At 37.7% G+C, this 19,870-nt stretch overlaps 1 protein-coding gene across 1 annotated transcript in view; it reads right to left on the bottom strand.

The window, feature by feature from the left end:
- RASGRF2 (Ras protein specific guanine nucleotide releasing factor 2) overlaps positions 1-19,870 on the bottom strand; it is a 1,933,635-nt gene that overhangs the window by 882,584 nt on the left and 1,031,181 nt on the right. The window contains exon 11 of the mRNA XM_044064238.1: positions 12,077-12,143. Within this exon, the coding sequence (XP_043920173.1) occupies positions 12,077-12,143 (67 nt within the window). The remainder of the gene's footprint in view (positions 1-12,076; positions 12,144-19,870) is intronic.

Raw genomic sequence — 19,870 nt, 5'->3', positions numbered from 1 at the left:
GGACATGAAGTACTGGTTGGACAGAGAGGGTGCTAGAGGTTTTAGTTTGACCACTAGACTGACATCTGGACCCTATAGCTGTGCCAGTGGGGAGTCTTATTGGGGATCTGGAAAGAAAGGGAGAAACCAGTCCCAGACTAAATGTGATCTCTGTGAGCTCTTAAGGGAAATTGTACCTCACTGGTGCTAGTGGTGATGATTGAGGCTCCTTGATTACTGGTCCAGTGCATGGGCTTCACAAAAGAAAATAGCAGATTTATTTAAAATTGTATATACTTACACAGCTAGAAAAGGAATATTATCTTTAAAAGCATTAGAATACTGTAAAATAATTTTCATAACAGCAATTCTGTACTAGTTTATTGGAATTGGAGAAAGAGTAGTCAAATTATATTTTGAAATATTATTAAGTAAAATGAAAGACAGATTAATCTTAGGTGGGGATTTCATAAGTATCTTATACAAAAAGATATAAGAGCAAGAAAGAAACACATATCACATTCTGCTAAGGTACAAATGACATGGTATGAAATTCTAAATCACAAGGATGCAATTATATTTTTGGAAAAAGATTCTTTACTTTATACACATTATTCATACATGTTCGGTCCATAAACAAAAATATGTATATATTTCAATTGATCTACAAAATAAATTTGAGAAAGTAGCAGTTATAGCTTGTCCATTATCTAATTTTAATGTCATGTGTTTTAATATTTTAATAGATGTCTGAAAATTCTCTTTGATCAAGAATTCTAGGTTACTTAATTAATCAACTAATCTTCAAAACTGACTACTGTAGGAAATCAAAAATACATATGTCTGAATATTAATAAGTGAGTAAATTAAACAATATTATGGGACTACTTAATAATTTATTAGAAATAAATCCTGGTATATTGAGAGGATTGAGAATGGAATGAAGATATTAAAACTAAATTTTGAAAAGTTGTACAACTACATTCTTATGCCCTAATTAATAATGGTAATCAAATTAAATGTATGGTAAACTTACACTTAGGAAAGAACATATCAACCATAAAAGAAATGTTACATGCATTAAAAATATTATAGAGAACTGAATAAAAAAAAAAAAGAAGATAAAGACAATTTAATACATTTGTATTCAATAATATTGAGAAAACAATAAATAGGAGCAACGTAATAACTTAATGAGATACGTAACTTTTAACACAATGAAAGGCATGACTTAAGAAACTTAAAACAATAAAACACCAGGTTTAAATGGATAAATCCTATGGTGTATTTGTTAAAAAACTTATATTCTCAATATGGATTGGTAAAGGAATACCTATATGTTGGAATTGCTCTTTAACAATATAATATAATATTGAAACCAAGCAATGATTCAAAACTGCATTCCTGTTATAAAACCATGTCATTACTAAATAGGATTACAAAAGTTTTATTTTAATAATCACAGCTATATTAAAACTATTATCTAATTACTGAATACATAAAAATGAAAGAGGTATTGAATAAACAAACATTAAAAGCACTATAACTATTAAATATTGTGCTAAAGTAAACAGTTCTAAACTGACAATTATCAATTTAGACCTTAAAAAATAACTGGGCATATTTCTATACATTTTTAGAATGTTAAGGTTTTCCTAAATAATGTATTATTTTGCTAAGAAATCTATATAAATATGCTAAAGTATATATCAAAACAGGATTATTTGTATCAAATGGCTTTAAAATAAAGAAAAATGAAGTAAAAATTAACAGATGTCATGTCGCTCCCTTCTATTTGTATTAGTTATTTGCAAAGTACATAACAAATAATGCTACAGTTGAATGAGTCTGCATTAATGAAATATTTTTTCTGGGAAAACACAACTGTTTGTGGACAACATTAATTTAACAGCTAGTGATGTTAATATTTCACTTAAGAAATATATACTTTCATCCACAACCCCTGTTTCCAATTTTTGCACATGGGGTCAGGGTGTCACTTCAACAGTGACAATCGTCTACAGCCAAGGTTTATACTGCTGGGTGGCTAGACCTACTGCAGTAGGTCTTCTGCTCCACACTAAACACTCACAGCTATGGCCAACTTAGAGTGTATAAACCACCTACTTCATGTGTTTGGAATGTGGCAAACCAGAACACCCAAAGGAAACCCAGACAAACAAAGGAGGACATCCAGACTCCACACAAAAGGCACCCAGCCAACAATCAAAACAGGGTAGCTCTTGCTGTAAGGCAACAACACTATCTGCTGCACTAGTGTGCCTCCCACTTAAGAAATATATAACTCAGTTAAACTTTTTGAAAACAATCTAAATTGTCAACATTTTAATAATTAATGAAAACAGAGCTAGAAAATACCTAGAAAATTATACTTTAAGTACTGTAATGTTATGTACTTATTGTGATTTAAAAGCTTGTTTTTTACACATATTGTACTTATTTGACTACCTGCACTTTTAAAAGTTGTTTTTTGTTTAAATAAATTGTTTAACTGTTGTAGGCTACACACTAAAGTGTGATAGTCTTTTCTGATCGCTTGTAGTTGTTTAAAGCTGTTTTAAGTGTACTTTTTACTGTTTTTGTCTTATCTTTTCAAAAATAAATAAATAAATAAAATTCTTGTTTCCTGCCTTCCTAAGCTAGTATAGTCCAGTTTTCAGGCTAGTGCTGAATTCAGGGCTGTGTTACAAGTTTCTGAGTTGCCCATACCTTACTTGGATAGAGGGAAGTTTCTCTGTTCACCTGTGAGAGAGGGGAATTTTGAGCAGCCATCTGTCCCTAGAGGAGTGTTCCAGCCCAGAAGTTAGTAGTTTAAAAAATGCGTTGCACGGTTTTGTGCGCCAGGCAGCACCGGTTAGCTAGGGTTAAATTATTCCCGGCTCTACTAAGTCTCCTCTTCAGTTTTTCACTTGAAATTAGTCTAACTCTCAACCTAAGCACTCAAAAAGCATCCTACAGTCCAGCACTTGCTCAGACCTAATAGCAAGCACTAATATACCCTGACACTTGACTGCCCAGCAGGGCAAGGCTCTTTATCCACCCCTCACCAACCAAGCGACTAAGCAGCTCACCCTACTATTCAGGCATGACCAAAGGGCAACTTCACGTGTAGTCTCCAGTCCAGCTGGTGAATCTGGGTATCCTGAGGCAATGTTACAACTGCCTCATGTACACAGACAGCCCTCTCCTCCTACCACAAAACACTAACATATGTGAGAGATGCAATTATACAGCCAAACTGGATGCTAAGGTATCTCCACCCAAGATTGGAACAGACAGTCATGAGGAGAAGGTTAACATTTGCACCACACCTCCAGCCTCACATAGACATACTAAACCAGCACTCTCAAAAAATACACATCAATATACGAAATCATACTCGGAGGCTCTAAATAAAAACCTGCAAAAGCATCAGAGAGCTCCAAAGCAGACACCCAGAAAACTTGCACTTCCCGTCACAAACCAGGCAACACATAAAACACAAAATCAATGTGCCGCACACTCACAGCCCTTAAGACAAAATAACATACCTAACACATTAGTAATAGGTGACTCAATAGTCAGGCACACTGATGCCCCACTCACTAGGCTGAAAAAGGAGAAGGTTACTGTAAGCTGCCTGTCAGGAGCCAGAAAATGCCACATAACACAAGCACTCAGGTCACTCCAGAACAAGTACAAATATGACTCTGTCATTGTTCGTGTTGGTGTGAATGACCTGAGCCATACCTACACGAAAAGAGACATGGAAGAGCTCTCTGATCATGTAGCCCAGGCAGGTATGACCCTGACCCTGAGTAGCATCCTGCCCTCACCAAGTATGATACCTCAGTATAAAGAAAAAAATATCAATTTCAACAATGGGCTAAGCTTCTGGTGTCATTCAAAGGGGATCCAGTGTCTGTCAGCCTGGGATGACATGCTCGACAAGCAATGTTGCTTCGCAAGAAACGGCTTGCACCTGTCACCCCTTGGCTTTCGAATACAGGCCAAGGTTCTTGCTGCCCCCATAGTGCCTTTTTAAGGCAAGGCTCAAAAATTCAAAGCCACCTCCATAAACACCTCTGTAAACTGCACAAGTAAAAAATGAGGGTTATGCTACTCAATGCCAGGTGTTTAAATCTCAAAATGCATGTGCTCGAAGCACTCCTAAGTATGGGGAACGTCGACATCTGTGCAGTAACTGAAACCTGGTTCAAGGTTCCAGACAGCACTCCAGCACTACTGGGCTACAACTCCTGCCACACATTTCAGCCACAGGACATGGACCAAAACACAAAAGGATACCCACACCTCCAGGTTAATGGCGCAGCATGATACCTCTGAGATCATCCATGTGCAACTAACATCGGGAAAATCTGCAATGCAAATTGTGCCCTGCTACAGATCACCCTCCATGGCCCAGAATCACCACTCCGCCTTTCTGGAGACACTGGAAAACATGAAGGTCCTACCTAACACCCTGATCTTGGGAGATTTCAATTACCCTACCATTAACTGGGAAAACTACTTGAGTACAAATTCCCAGGCTCAGCGCTTTCTGGAATTTATCAACTCAAATGCCTTGGATCAGCTGGTAAACTCCCCTACCAGAGGCCACAACATATTGGACGTGGTCATCACCAACATGGATGACAGGTGCTCCGTACCGGAGGTCAACCCATCACTGGTTAGATCAGACCATAAACTTATCACCCTGGATGTCCACACCCCACTACCACCCCCAACCAAGGAAACCACAGTGAAAAACTTTTCTAAAGCAAACTTCACCTTACTTAAGGCAGAAGTGGTAAGTTTCACAGCCCCCACGCTAAAGGATAACACTGCCCAAGATGCAGAATCCTTTACAATTGCACTCTATGAGCACCTACAAGGATGCATGGATCATGCCATCCCTAGCAAAACCAAGACTCACTCCCCTAACAGAAGGAAACCAGTCTGGTGGACCCCTGCCATAAACAGGTTATACAACAAAAGGAGGAAACTAGTTCAGAAAAAAAGCAAATCCCAAGAAGGAAAGACATCCCTGATCAGTATCATTAAGAAACTAAGGTCCCTCATAAAATCATCCAAGGCTAACTTCGAAAGAAAAATAGCCAAGGATTTGAAAAATAACCACAAAGCCTTCTTTAGCTATGTCAAGAATCTAAGTGGCATCTCACAGATATGCTCTGAGATAGTGCAAAATAGCACAAAATATACTGAACCTACTGATATTGCCAACATACTGGCAGATAGATTCAGTGCAAACTTCACCTCCCTCTCACCTTCAAAAGGACCCACAACAATTCCTGAAAAGTGTAGTATCCCGGAAATCACAGAAGCACAGGTGAAAACAGCCCTTTCAAAAGCCAAAAACACAGCATCAATAGGGTCAGATGGTGTCCCAGGCTGCGTCTTGCATGAACTACAGAACGAACTAACCACCCCACCTAAACATGCTGTTCAACCCCAGCCTCTTCACGGGCTACGTGCCCATAGAATGGCACACAGCAATGGTTATTCTGCTCCACAAAGGAGGGGCCACAACTGACCTTGGTAACTATCACCCCATAAGCCTGACTAGCCTGGTCTGCAAGGCTATGGAGCGCATCATCATGGAACTCATTAACAAAGACATTGGGAACCTCCAAACACTTGACCCAACGCAGTTTGGCTTTGTTAAGGGCAGATCATGCCTAATAAACCTGGTTGACTTCTTCGAGACAGTTACCAAGGCCATAGATGAGAAAAAGGTGGTTCACACAGCCTACCTTGATCTCGCCAAGGCGTTCAACACCATTCCTCACTCTGGTATTATAGAAAAACTCACCAGCCTGAACATAAACCCCTACATCACAAGATGGGTTGCCAACTGGCTTACAGACAGAACTCACACGGTAAGAATAGTGGGCTCCAGGTCTGACTCTAAACCAGTCACAAGTGGTATCCTGCAAGGCTCGGTTCTGGGACCCCTACTGTTCGGCATATATTTCTCAGAAGTACAGGCAAACACAGGAGGACTATGGCTAATCATGTTCGCCGATGACTGCAAACTGGCAGCCATAGTTGACTCTCCGGCTGACATGGACATCCTCCAAAAAGGCCTTACTAAAACAGACACCTGGTGTCAAAGTCATGGCCTCAAGCTAAATGCCAAAAAATGCATAGTCATCCCATTTGGGAAAACAAAACACCCACGGATTACCACATAGGCAGCAGCCCCCTTAATACGGAAGAGGTAATAAGAGATCTGGGGACCCAGGTAGATAGTAATCTCTCCTTTGACAATCATATTATCAAAGTACTTAGCAAATCCTTCTATGTGGCCCATCTAATTACTAAGGGGTTCGCATCTAGAAATAAAGAGGTTATAGCTCCCCTCTACTTGTCACTCATTAGACCCATCATAGAGTACAATGCCCCATTTGGGATGTACCTCACAAGATACTTCCAACAGCTTGAAAGACCACAAAAGCACCTCACCAAGATGATTACTGGCCTCAAACATTTGTCCTATGCAGCCCAACTGAAAAAACTCTGACTGTACTCAGTGGTATATTGCTTACTCAGAGGTGATCTCTGCCTGACTTACAAAGCCATGTCCAACTCAGAATTGATGGACATGCTCCACCTAAAGAAATCCAAGTCACTGCTAGCCACACGCTCTAGTGAGCTAAACCTCACCACAACAATAAATAGAACATGCTGGAGGGATAGATTCCTGTCACAGAGACTCCCCATGCTATGGAACAAACTTCCTAACTACATTAGGCACAGCCCCTCACTAACACTCTTCAAGAGAAGCCTTGACGAGTGGATGGGTAACAGAAAATACACCCCTAGGTTCACTTCATTGGCTTTGCTTGACAGAGGCTCAGTTAATTAATCAATGGGGCAGTGAAAGCCGACACACTCTGGCTAGGCTTATAAATGCCCTTGGGCAGATAGTCTAGTACCTACCTATGAACCTATGAACCTATGTAAGACCTTATATTACCGACTTGGGGATACATTTATTACATAGTTTAAATTCTCAGATAATAAAAATAATAAAACTATCGATACAATTAAAAAAATAAGCAACTGGAACAATATATATATATATATATATATATATATATATATATATATATATATATATATATATATATATATACAGGTCTACTACGGTTGATTGAAAACTCACTTGACAGAAAATGAAATTACTAGGACCACTACACTGAAAGCTCACTTCATTGAAAACTCATTTCTTTGAAACTCATTTCATTGATAGTTATAAATGGCCTTTTCCCCACTGTAGTGCGACCCTGGAGTTAGTTTATAAAGTAATGGGGGGGGGCACATATTATAAACATTTTAAACTATACACAGTGATACAATTGCAATAAATAACTGTTTCCAAAAGAGAATATATAAGCAAGATATGTGAGTTTCTGTCAAGTAAGTTTTCAGTGACGTGAGCTTTCAGTGAAGTTGTCGTTGTTTGTCTTTTTGGCTTTTCCCGGTTAGGGGTTGCCACAGCGGAACTCCAGTCCGCTAATGATTGGCAGTCAATTTTTATGGTTCCGAGTTGCCAGCCCAATGCCCAACCTTCAGCGAAGGCCCACCCATTCATGCATGTCTTTTGGAAGCCACTCGACCGCGGGGAGGACATTCAGACTCCACACAGAAGGCATTTCAGCTGAGAATCGAACAGGAGAACCTCTTGCTGTGAGGCAACAATGCTACCGCTGTACCACCGTGGCTTCAGTGAAGTGGTCCTAGTAATTTCATTTTCAATCAAGTGAGTTTTCAATCAACTGTAGTAGACCCATATATATATATATATATATATATATATATATATATATATATATATATATATATATATATATATATATTATCGCAACCACATTTTGAGCAGCAGTTATTCGCAATGTCATCACCAAGTACCACGCTTTCCTTTTTCCACTGAAAACCCAAGTGTTCAAAAAGAAAAAAAGGTAAGAAAGTAAGAAAATTTGTTTAACTGCAGAATGCTTACAAAGCAAAGAATGCATGCAAGGGCATTTCAGAGCAGCTGTAATTAGCGATGTCTTCAGAACAAGTGAAAGTTTGCCTTAACAGAAACGTAATGAAGGCTAGCCCATCTTAAATGGAGACAGTTATCATTCCCAGGGTGAGTGCAGTGCATGTGATAATACATAAGTACCAGATCGCCAAGTACCACACTTTCTTTTTTCCCCTGAAAACCCAAGTGGTGAAAAAGAAATTAAAATGTAATGCACTAAGAAAACATGTCCGGCTGCATAATGCATTCAAAGTTGTAATCCAGCATGTCTCTTATCCCAGAAAAGTATAAAACAATCGCTTGTGTCGCAGCAGGCCTGGGAATGGGAACTGTCTCCTTTTAAAATGGGCTATCCTTCATAACATTTGTGTCATGGCAAACGTTCACTTGTTGCAAGTACGTGTATAACAGCAGTCTTCATGAAATAGTTGGATGCAGTAAAGGCTGACAACTGTAATTTTGCATACTTGTAAGTTTATGGCATCCGACTGACCAAGGAGGCAACAGCACACACCCACTTTCCCCACCACAGTTAACAGATTACATTTCCTTAGTTGTGCAGCCTACGTTTACTTCAGCAGCTGAGCAGCACAGTTATGAATAAGGTGTACAAGTACAGTCCCCAGCAATGGCCCAATTGAAGCATTTGACATACACTGCAAGGGACCATCACTATGAAAACCAAAAAAAAGAAATACCTGCATTTACATGTTATCGCATAATGTTTCCAACCAAGAGCCGATGCCTTTATAACAAAATGAAGCAAATGACTATGACATGAAGAACGCTTACAGGTTTGGAATGTGGATGCGATAATACATAAGTACCTTCTTTTCAGGATAGACATATATGATAATGCAAATTATATTATTACCTGAAATATTACATGATACTCACAATTCAAAGACTGGCATTGATACCAGATTAAAAAAAACAGTTGAAAAAAAAATGATATATTTTTGAAGTTTCTATAGCACCTGTAAAGAACATGAGTAGCTTATATAAATCATATTAGAAGATGGAATAAGGGAGGATTTTTTTCCAATATCTAAAGCTATACTTTTGCTGCAATAATTAAACCATTTTACACTGGGTGAATAATCACCATACAGCCCAAATGGAACTCAATCCACATAGGAATATGTGATAATTAATCTTTAAAACCCAAGTTGTTCTCTTTAGATATCATAAATAATGAAATGTTATGAATTATGAAAAAATATTTCATTAGCTTTTCCTATAGATTAATAAATTAAAAGTATTTTAATATATTGCTAAAATCATTCATAAATTACATTTTTAAACCAGCAACTATAAATTTTTCCCATTTTACCAACAGCAAGTACTCCTGGATTTATTGCTAGTAATGTTCACAGCAAAATTTTAGAAATAAAATAAAAAATAACCTCCTGTACTGTTCAAACTACTTAAGTGGAAGTAATATTATATCATAACATAGAAGTGTGAGTAATTATGAATTAGAACATATAACCCTGGTTTTGATTTACTATATAAGATTAAAAATAGAGGAAAATAAAGAGTGAATTAAAGATATGGGAAAATGACATTTCCAGAACTGCTACAGTATTTCATTACAGTTATTAATGGAAAGGGTGATAAAAATCTATAGCCAATTTATCTCTGTCTAATTTATATATATTTATATAAACCTGGAAACAAAAAATAAAAGATAAGTATTGCTACCATACTGAGAAATTTGCTTTAAAAGACATAGATAGTGGCAGTAATAAAAAAATGATATTATAATTGTTGGGACTGACTGCAAGTAGTATTTTCTGGAAAGTGTTCCTTTGGAATTATTTGTATAGAATTTTTGTCATTCCTACAAATTAACACATTTTTCAAAACCAAAGAAAATGTAGTTGGAGATGTTAGAAACATCAAAGGTAGATTGGTACTACATATTTTATAGATGTGAGAAGAACATAAAATACAGAAATTATATCTTAGAGTTTTCCCCAGGCTTTGTAGACAAATAAATGTATAACTTCAGAATCCTTTATACTATCTAATATTTCTTTCCTACTAGGTATATAAATTTACCACAGTATCCTTTGATGTGGGCACTATGGACTATAGCAAGAAATCTATTATGATAAATTGGAAAAAAAAGAACCTCCTCATAATATAAATGATTTTACTAGTATAACCATTCTGAGTTCTGTTGTGGTAAAAACAAAAGATAATAAATCAAATTTTAAATAATGTTTAAAACTGAAACTGATATTAGAAAAATATAGATGAATTAGTCAGCTTAAACTGATTCAGAATAAATTTAAGTGCTTTAAATTAACACGTGTGTGATCCATTTTATATTTTGCTTCACTTTTTGTAAATGTTATATATAGTTATACATTCATGTTATTAAAAATTAAAGCTTATTGTAAAATAAATTAAATTATGTTTTGGTATAAGCCTGCCAGAACCTTATCATCTATATCACATAGCCTCTTAATTATCCCATCCTATAACTTTGAATTTTCTGCTTGTCAGGCTTTAGCCATCAAAGTTGCTGTAGTCAGTTACTTAAATGCCCTGGTTATTTGATCAGGGGCATGGGGATCTGGAGCCTATTCAGCAAAGAATTAATCGATTCTGGTTCGTATACCAATCATTCACAGGATATGTGCACATGTATATACATCAGCCAAACCCTTTGGGTCAATTTGAATATTACCAATTTGCCAACCTATAAGATTCTGGGATATAGGATAAAATCAGAACTTCAAGGGGAAGGCAGTATGGAGATGGGAGGGGCAGCAAACTTTGAGCAGACTGCATCCTATTCTGGTTATTACTTATTCAGTTTTAAATCCCTGCTTATAAGCAACAGGTATCAGTTCAGCTGCATTTATTTTCTGCTGCTTCTATTGATGGCACAGACAACTCACAATTACTGCACTTCTAGTATTTCTATCTGTGACTAAATTCATTACAGTACTACTAAATAGTTTGAGTTGTTTTCTTTTCAGAGAATAGTGCTGCACTGTAGCCAGAGTTTAACTATCAAATCTTTTTCAAAAATAAAAATCATTTCATTACCTTTTCACAAAATGACTTAATCACTGCCTGTATACCTACGGCCCCAGTCATTCTACAGTCATAGAATGAACATGTTGCACTCTATCTAGAGGATGACCTGGACATTGCCTGAATTTATTGTGAAACTACTCATAGTATAATTAACAGAGAAATGTGATGCTCTTCACAGAATGGCAGAGTTAATGCCTAAATATTTAGTGCAACCTATTTGCTGTTTATTTTAAGAGCAGCCATGTTACTGTCCATCCAAAGGGTTGCCACATCTTTGATAATTCACAAAACACCTTACCCACCATGTTTTCTAAGAATGACATTCTTATGGTTTATCCCTAGACCAACACAGTCAATGTGTGTCCACTTTGAATGGCTGTTTCACTGTTTTCATAGTGGTTTAGCAGAAGACTGCCTATTGTAACTATATGACTTAATTGGCATATTCTTATCTTACTAATTAGTAACTTTGCATCTAGAAACCAATGGGAACCAGTCATCTGATAAATTGTTTTGAGGATGACTGTTTCAGGCAAAATCTTACTCTCTAATTTTCATTCAAAATGTAAACTCTCTATTGATCAAATTACTTGTCAAAAAGAGTTGACAGTTAAACTATGCCTGATATTAGCCATGTAGTAGGATATATTTGCCATCCATGCTTACCAAAGAAAGTTAGCTACCTCTGATGGGAATCACTTAGAAGTTTTTCTAAGGTTTATTAACCTCAAGGTTAGATGCAATATGTGTGAAGGAAGGCCAATCACTTATGATGAAAGAGTGACTGCTTTTTCATACATAGGAATATATTCTAATTTTCACTGAAACACCAAACAACCATTCTTAACCAGTCTCTAAGCAATTTGTCAGTGATCAAACAACCAGTAACTGAAACTAGCTGTAAATGTATATAAATGCTTGTGAACTCTTCAAAACAATCATGCACTTTGAATTATTTTACATTTAATTATCATGTTCAATGTAACTTACATTCATCATCGCTGGCATCAGCCTCTTCAATCAAAGTGCATTCTATCAGTGACAGGACACCTCCCACCTGCAAAAGAAAAGAAAATGCAAAGAAACAAAAACAAAAGCCATCAAAATACCAGGAATTTAAACATTGATTTTTTTTTCTCATGATTACTAATCACCAACTGAGGGCATTCACTATTGCAAAGTTTTGAAATACACAGGACAGAATTATAAAATGCTGTTATGACAGAGTAAAAATACATACATAAACCACTTAGATAAGATATGCAACAAATACCACTGAGATGAAATACACAACATTCAAATAAGAAAAACAAGGTTCTTCATTATTGCATTACATTATAAATTAGCATTTTACATGTTAAAACAGGTTAATTACAATGACTGAATTTAGGGCTGCAGACAATGGTAGTACCAGGGTCTGAACAAAGGTAAGACTTAGTTAGTTCAGAAAAGTTCTCCAGGATGTAGAAAATATTTGCCAAAGTCAGAATTGTACCAATTTCAGACAGCTTTCTTAGTAATATGCCTTGTTTTTTCGGACTGAAAACAGTACAGCTACCAGTAAATATAGCAGGCTTAGACCCTCATCCTTAATTGGAAAAGTGTTTCTTTTTGCCTCAAATTTTTGCCAGTCTTTGGAAATGTAAGTCTGCTACATAGCAATGAGATCTGAAAAATACACAATGCAGTGTCATGTAATCACAGTTCTCAAAATACGCAAAAAGCATATGAAGACAGAAAAACAGTTGTGGAGAAATCCTGTTTGTTTTTAAAACACAGGATGGCATCTGGTTTTGGCAGGGGAGTTTATGGGGCTGATCTTCAGATGGACTGTTTTTGTGTGTTAATGAATAAATGAACAAAGCATCTTAAAAGTCAAGGATTGGAAAAAGGTGACACTGGGAATGGGCTGCATCATTTACTGACAGAAACATACCTTCTGACCTGCAGACATTGAAAATAGGTGCAAATACCTTTAAAAAGTAGCTAGATGTAGCCAAAAATCTGGACAGCTAAATAGCATAAAATGTGAATACCAAATAGACATAACTCTTCCTGCTTCCAGTAAAAAAATGTGGTACTACTCAGAGACACATGTTTAAAAACCAGAGTCACAAAAAATAATGGGAAAATATGAACAAATTATTTAACAGGTAGGGCCAGATTCCTGAATTCCTACACTAAGTGTACACCGTTCTGAGTGAGCGGACAACAGAACTATACCTCCACCTCCTTCCTCCTAATTCTAGCTTTTCTACTGATTTTATTGCAGACTAAAATATCTAGGGAGATTCATAAAGGTTATCAAAAGGTGTAGACTATATGTATACTATGTATAATCTCTCTGAGTGAATAGATTGTGCAAAAAATGTAGTGGGGATGTTTTTAAATACAGATCATGTACACTTAGTGTAGGCGTTCATGAATCTGGTCTGTAGAGTAAAATCTGTAGAGTTTAATGAACTGTATTGCAGACTTCTGCCATACAAGATCATTTATTTTTTGCTTCTGAAAAAGGGAGATGTAAGAGGGTCTATATTAGGTTATTGCATACTCATGTATTCGAAAACATAATAGTCGACCCATAAATGTCGAAAATGTCAGACGTCGAACATTTCAATGGAGATCACCGTACAGTGCGGAAATGGAAGTTTTCCATTGTCTCCACTGTATGGCGAACTCGGAGTTGGTATATTTAAGTAGCAGGGGGTATGGGGGTACATGGGGGCTTGACCCCCATGCTTACAGCATTAAAATGGTTTGTTTGGGTGGGTTTTTGTATTTTTTGTACTTGTTCGACGTTTGACGTTTTCGACATTTATGGGTCGACTATTACGGTTTTGAATACATGAGTATTCGATAACATAATATTGACCCATGTAAGACGTGTGCCTTCTTCTTTTTAAGGTATTTGTGCCACAACAGCCATGTGTGGTAGTTATCTGTGTACAGGACATTTACAAATATCATGTATGATTACTGGGATCCAGGAAATTGTGTAAAGGGGTAATTCAAACCTGAAAATAGGGACATACCTCAAAAAACAGGCATTTCATGTGCATGGGTAAATCAGGCCTGAAAATAGGAATATTCCAACAAAACATGGGGTGGGGGTAGCTGAGAGGTCTGAATTGAAACAAGCTGCTAGGAAGTAAAGCAGATGACCCTGATGAATCTGTGGTTGAGAGGAATGACCCAGCTTTGATTAGCAAGCTAGATGTTGGTAGGAGTTAGCTGGGAAGGGAAAAGAAAGACGAAGTACATCCTACTTGCCTCTCAACATAGGGAGAGTTCGGGGTCCCAGGATGCCTAGTCCAACTACAATCCCAGGCAAAGATCAGAGATGAATAGAGATATCTGCTGACAAGGGGGGTATATGGAGGTATTGGGGCAGCATCACTTTTGAAAGCTGGTGGCAAGCCCTCACGATCCTCTACTGTATTTCCAATACTTGGGACCTTGCAAGCATGCCTAGGGAATGGTGTGCAGACTTTGTAAGAAGGACCAACAGCCTCTTAAAATTTTATTTAACATCAGTCACTAAACCTGAATGTAGAAAGCACTGCCCACCCCTGCCTGAAATGCAATGAGTAAAAAAGATTAAGGTTATGAGCTGCTAATCAGCTGCTTCCTATTATGCAGGGACTGATTTCTTCAGCCTCCATTTCCTTACTGTGTGACTCTGAGCAAATGACTTAGACAGTTCCCCTGGGTCATCCCTGAAAAGAAACACTAGTATCTAACCAGTGGGCTTACCAAGTTAACAAATAAAGAAAATAAAATAAAAATACATACATAAATATATATATAATTCTTTGCACAAATACACCACGTGGTCTGATTCTAGCACTGACACTTGTATTTTTCTACTGGAGCTCTTATTAGAGAACAACTATTTGATGTTTAACAGGAAGTACTACAAGCAGCTTCGTGGGGTAGCAATGGGCGCCACTATAGCTCCAGCCTTTGCTGGTTTAATGATGAGCTGCTGGGAGATAGAGATACTACCCACCCTTAGTTTTGCTTCGGAGGTTTTATTTTATTGAAGATTTATTGATGATTTACTTTTTATTATTAAGGGCCCAGTAGAACTATATAGCTCTTGTCTTGACCAGCTTAACACTAGTAGTGATTGTTTGTATTTCACTTTAAGTGACTATGGCCATCGAGTAAATTATTTGGAGTTAGGTCTGAGCTGGAGTGTTTTTGGCAAAATGTTCTCTAGTAGTATATACAGGAACAAACCTATGTTAATAATTATTTGCACTATCACAGTAACCATCCAAAGTTCATGATGCATAACATTCCTAAAGGGCAGTATATCAGAGCTTCTTGAATGACCAGTGATGGTGCTGTTTCCATTCGAGAAACAGAGTTTCTGTCTGATTAATTTTTGCAGAGAGGGTATCCAAGGTCCTTGTTATATAAGGCCGTTTTAGAAATTTGTACTAGAAGGTGCACTGATTTTCCACCCATTTTAGTTCATGGATTTTTAGAAAAAGAAGTTACCCAGTGCACTACAGTGGTTTGTGGTCCCAGATGTATTATTGATATGTCTGTAGATAGTGATATGATTAAAAAAGTGGTTCACAATAACTGGAAAATCATTTCTGGCAACAATGATTTGCTAGCAGTTTTGGGGAATGGTCCAAATTTTGTACACAGGCAAGCCAATACTATAAAAAGTTTATTAGAAAAGAATGACATCAAAACGTGTTACATTACGTGTGATATTCTGTCCATTGTTCTTTGTATACATTTTTTTTTTCTATTTTAGAACATGTTGAGAAAGATTTGAGAGGTGGTAACATTAAAAATAGAGTGGAAAGGAAAGAGACCTTATGGCAGTTAAGATTATGTGCTGATAGTCCACGTGGTTTAAATGACACTATTAATATAAAATGTTTTTGGTGGACAGCAAAGTGGTTTTAAATTAGTAAGTGGTTGGAATTTTAATTCATCACATTTATACTTATATTGTTTTACTGTAAACTTTGTACTAGCACTTTTAATTGTATAATAATTTAATTAATATAATTAAGGAATTTGTGGGTGTGTAGATGTATGTGAAACATATACATTTGGAAGTTTTTAACAGTGTTGTATTTCTGAAGAAGTCTTATTGAAGAAAGCATGGATTAAACTGGTTTTGCACTCATTTCATGGGTCTGTTCTCTGTTGCCTTCAGTGTTTTAGTTTTGGTTCTTAGAATATACAGCAAGGCTAAATGCCCATAAATCAAGGTTAACATCAAAACATCATCTAAAATACTAAAAAATTCCATCATGAAGCAAAAACACCCTGGTTAGATCCGACCACAAACTAATCACCTTGGAAATCCACATCCCTCCCACCCTTCCCCCGCAAAGGTAACCACCATGAAAAACTTCTCCAAAGCTAACTTTGGGATCCTAAAAATAGAAGTGGCTAACTTCACAGCACCCATGCAAATGGAGTAAAGTTGCATGACCGCAGAATCATACACCAATGCACTGTACGAACAAGTACACAAATGCATGGATGTCGCCATACCCAAAGAAACCATGATGCTGTCCTCAAAAAAAAAGAAGCCAATCTGCTGGGCCCTTGCCATAAACAAACTCCCTTATCAGCCTCAATAAAAAGTTGAGATCTCTCATGAAATCCTCTAAAGCTAGCTATGAAAAGAGAATTGCAGCAAATAGTAAAGACAACCACAAGCCCTTCTATAGTTATGTAAAGAATCTCCAGGGCAATACCCAGATTTGCTCTGAGTTACTGCACAATGGTATCTGCTATACCGAGGCAACAGATATTGCCAATATAGTGGCCGACAGATTCAGTGCCAGCTTTACCCCACCCCAAAAGACCAATAACAATACCAGTCAATTGCCAGGCACCCAGTATTACTGCTGCACAGGTTAAAACAGCACTATCCAAGGCCAAGAATACAGCTTCTATGGGACTTGACATTATTCCTGGCTGTGTTCTACATGAACTACAGAGTGAACTGGCACCACACCTGTGTGCCCTATTCAATCACAGCCTCACCTTAGGCTTTGTTCCTACTAAATGGTGCACTGATACAGTCATCCCTCTCCACAAATGAGGACTGACTACAGACCCTGGGAACTATCACCCCATTAGCCCGATGAGTCTGATATGCAAAGCTATGGAACGCATCATCATGGACCTAATAAGCAAGGATATAGGGAATCTACAAACTCTGGATCCCACACAGTTTGGTTTTGTGAATGGTGGGTTACAAACTGGCTCACAGACAGAACTCACAGTGTGAAAGTAGCTGACTCCAAGTCAGACTACCAACCAGTCATGAGTGGAGTCCCACAGGGTTCAGTCCTGGGTCCTCTCCTGTTTGATATCTACTTCTCTGAAGTCCAGGCCAACACAAAGGGACTCTGGCTGACAAAGTTTGCAGACGATTGGAAGTTGGGAGCTATTATTAACTCCCAAAGTGATGTTGACATTCTACAGAAAGGCCTCACTGAGACCGACTGGTGTCAGAACCATGGCCTTAAGCTCAATGCCAAAAATGTGTCACCATCCCCTGATTCCCATAAATTACCACATCAATGATAGTCCACTGAACACAGAAGGCGTTATAAGAGATCTGGGAACACAGGTTGATAGCAACCTCCCTTTTGACCACCACATTGCCACTGTGGTCAGAAAGTCCTTCTATGTGGCACATCTCATTATTAAGCATTATGCATCCAGGAAGAAAGAGGTCATAGTCTCCCTCTACTCTTCCCTCATTAGGCCAATCATCGAGTACAATGCCCCATTTGGCATGTACCTCACTAGACACCTGCAACAACTGGAGAGGCTGCAAAAGTGCCTCACAAAGAGGATCCTAGGCCTTAAACACTTGTCCTATATGGACAGACTCAAAAAACTTCAACTATTCTCTGTCTCATATTGCCTACTTAGAGGCGATCTCTGCTTGACTTACAAAGCCATGTCTGATCCAGCTCTGTTAGAAATGCTACATCTAAAGAAATCCCAATCCTTCTGCACCACACACTCCAGAGACCTCAACCTCATTACCACAATCAACAGAACATGCTGGAGGGACAGGTTCATAACCCAGAGACTGCCTATGTTCTGGAATAGACTTCCCATACATGTCAAACAGAGCACCTCACTGGCCCTCTTCAAGAGAAACCTTGATGAGTGGATGGGAAATAGAAAATTCACCCTGGGGATCACTCCAGTGGCTTTACTAGAAGCACTGGGAACTAAAGTCGGGTAGCACGATGCCAGGGTAATCCTATGTGCTAGGCTTGTAAAGGTTCCAGGGCCATTAGCCTTGTACACACCTACGAACCTATGAACATCCCATGAATTTAGGCTGGTATCAGAAGCTAAGGAAAATTTTAAACTGTTCTTTACATAACTTGATAATATTATCCCCATCATTGCTTTGAACTTATCCATAATGGCACTTCTTACTCAGATCCAGTGAATATCACAATTATATTAGCAAATAATTTTACTGCCAGTTTTGCCCAAGTGATATCTCTTTAAAATCCATATATCCTTAAGGACCTCAAATCCCCTATCATTAGTAAATGCTTGTTAAAAGTATTCTCCAAAACAAAAAAGACATCATCTTTGGGACCTGATAACATACCCGGCTGGCTGATGAACAGCTCTAAACATACACTGGTTTACCAGCTCCTACAGCTGTTCAGCCTGAGCTTCTCCACCAGCATTGTCACAGATGGATGGCACACAGTGGTTGTGATGCCACTTCACAAGGGCAGCCTCACCATGGACCCCGTAAATTTTAGGCCAATCAGCCTGATGAACCTCGTCTGCAAGGCTATGGAATGGGCCATAACTGACCTGATAAATTATGATATTAAAAGTCTAAGAAGACTTGACTCCCAGCTAGAGGAATTGAAGACTTTTTATAAGTGAGTTCACCTTTTAGCTAATATAGCTTTAAATCTTTTTAATGAATATTTATGAGTGAATTTCACTTCCTTTCATGTCACTATTGATTGAGTTTGATCACATGATCTTACATGTGCCCTTTTTAAACTCAGTGTTAGATCCCATTTGCATTTCTGAAGACGATCATGTTAAAATAAGAAGAATGAAAATGCTAATTTTTTGTCCACAGCCTTGCATTGGTTGTACTTTGTTAAGTGTAGATTTTTTGTGAAGGTAACACAAGTTACTTCTTTTGGTCTTGCTGTCTATACAGCACATCTTGACCTCAACAAGGCATGTGATACCATACCACATGCCAACATAATTAATAACTAAATGTAATCCAAACTGATCTCTGTGTAGCTAGGTGGATAGCAAATTGGCAGAGGAACAAAACCCACACAGTGAGAGTGTCAGACACATCTCCGGCAAGCATGATGCAATCTGTGGATACCATACCTCTCAACTGTCCAGAATATTACCTCAAAATTTTAGTCTGTTTCTCATAAAATTGTGGTTTTCTGGCAAATAACTAGCAAACCACTGAGGACTGAAGTCAGAAAATAATGACATTTGAGTTTCAGACTTCATATCCTTCAGAAAAGTCATGATAATGCAAAACCAACTTTCTAAGTTTGTAAGAGCAATATTTATAAATTGTCCTTATTTTTGGGTCTTCCCATTATTTGTGGCTTTGTCCAGATTTCTTGCTCTAGCAGGTTGAGAGGTATGGTGGATTCCTTAGGGATCCATACTTGGACCTCTGCTATTCATAGAGTTCTCTGATCTCTGAATCAAAAACAGGGATCTCTGGTTAAACAGTTTTGCAGAAGAATGTAGCCAGGG

This window comes from Protopterus annectens, chromosome 2.part2 (assembly GCF_019279795.1).
Source record: "Protopterus annectens isolate FY-2018-M chromosome 2.part2, PAN1.0, whole genome shotgun sequence".
Taxonomy (NCBI): Eukaryota; Metazoa; Chordata; order Ceratodontiformes; family Protopteridae; genus Protopterus; species Protopterus annectens.
This window is presented reverse-complemented; position numbering and strand designations above follow the sequence as displayed.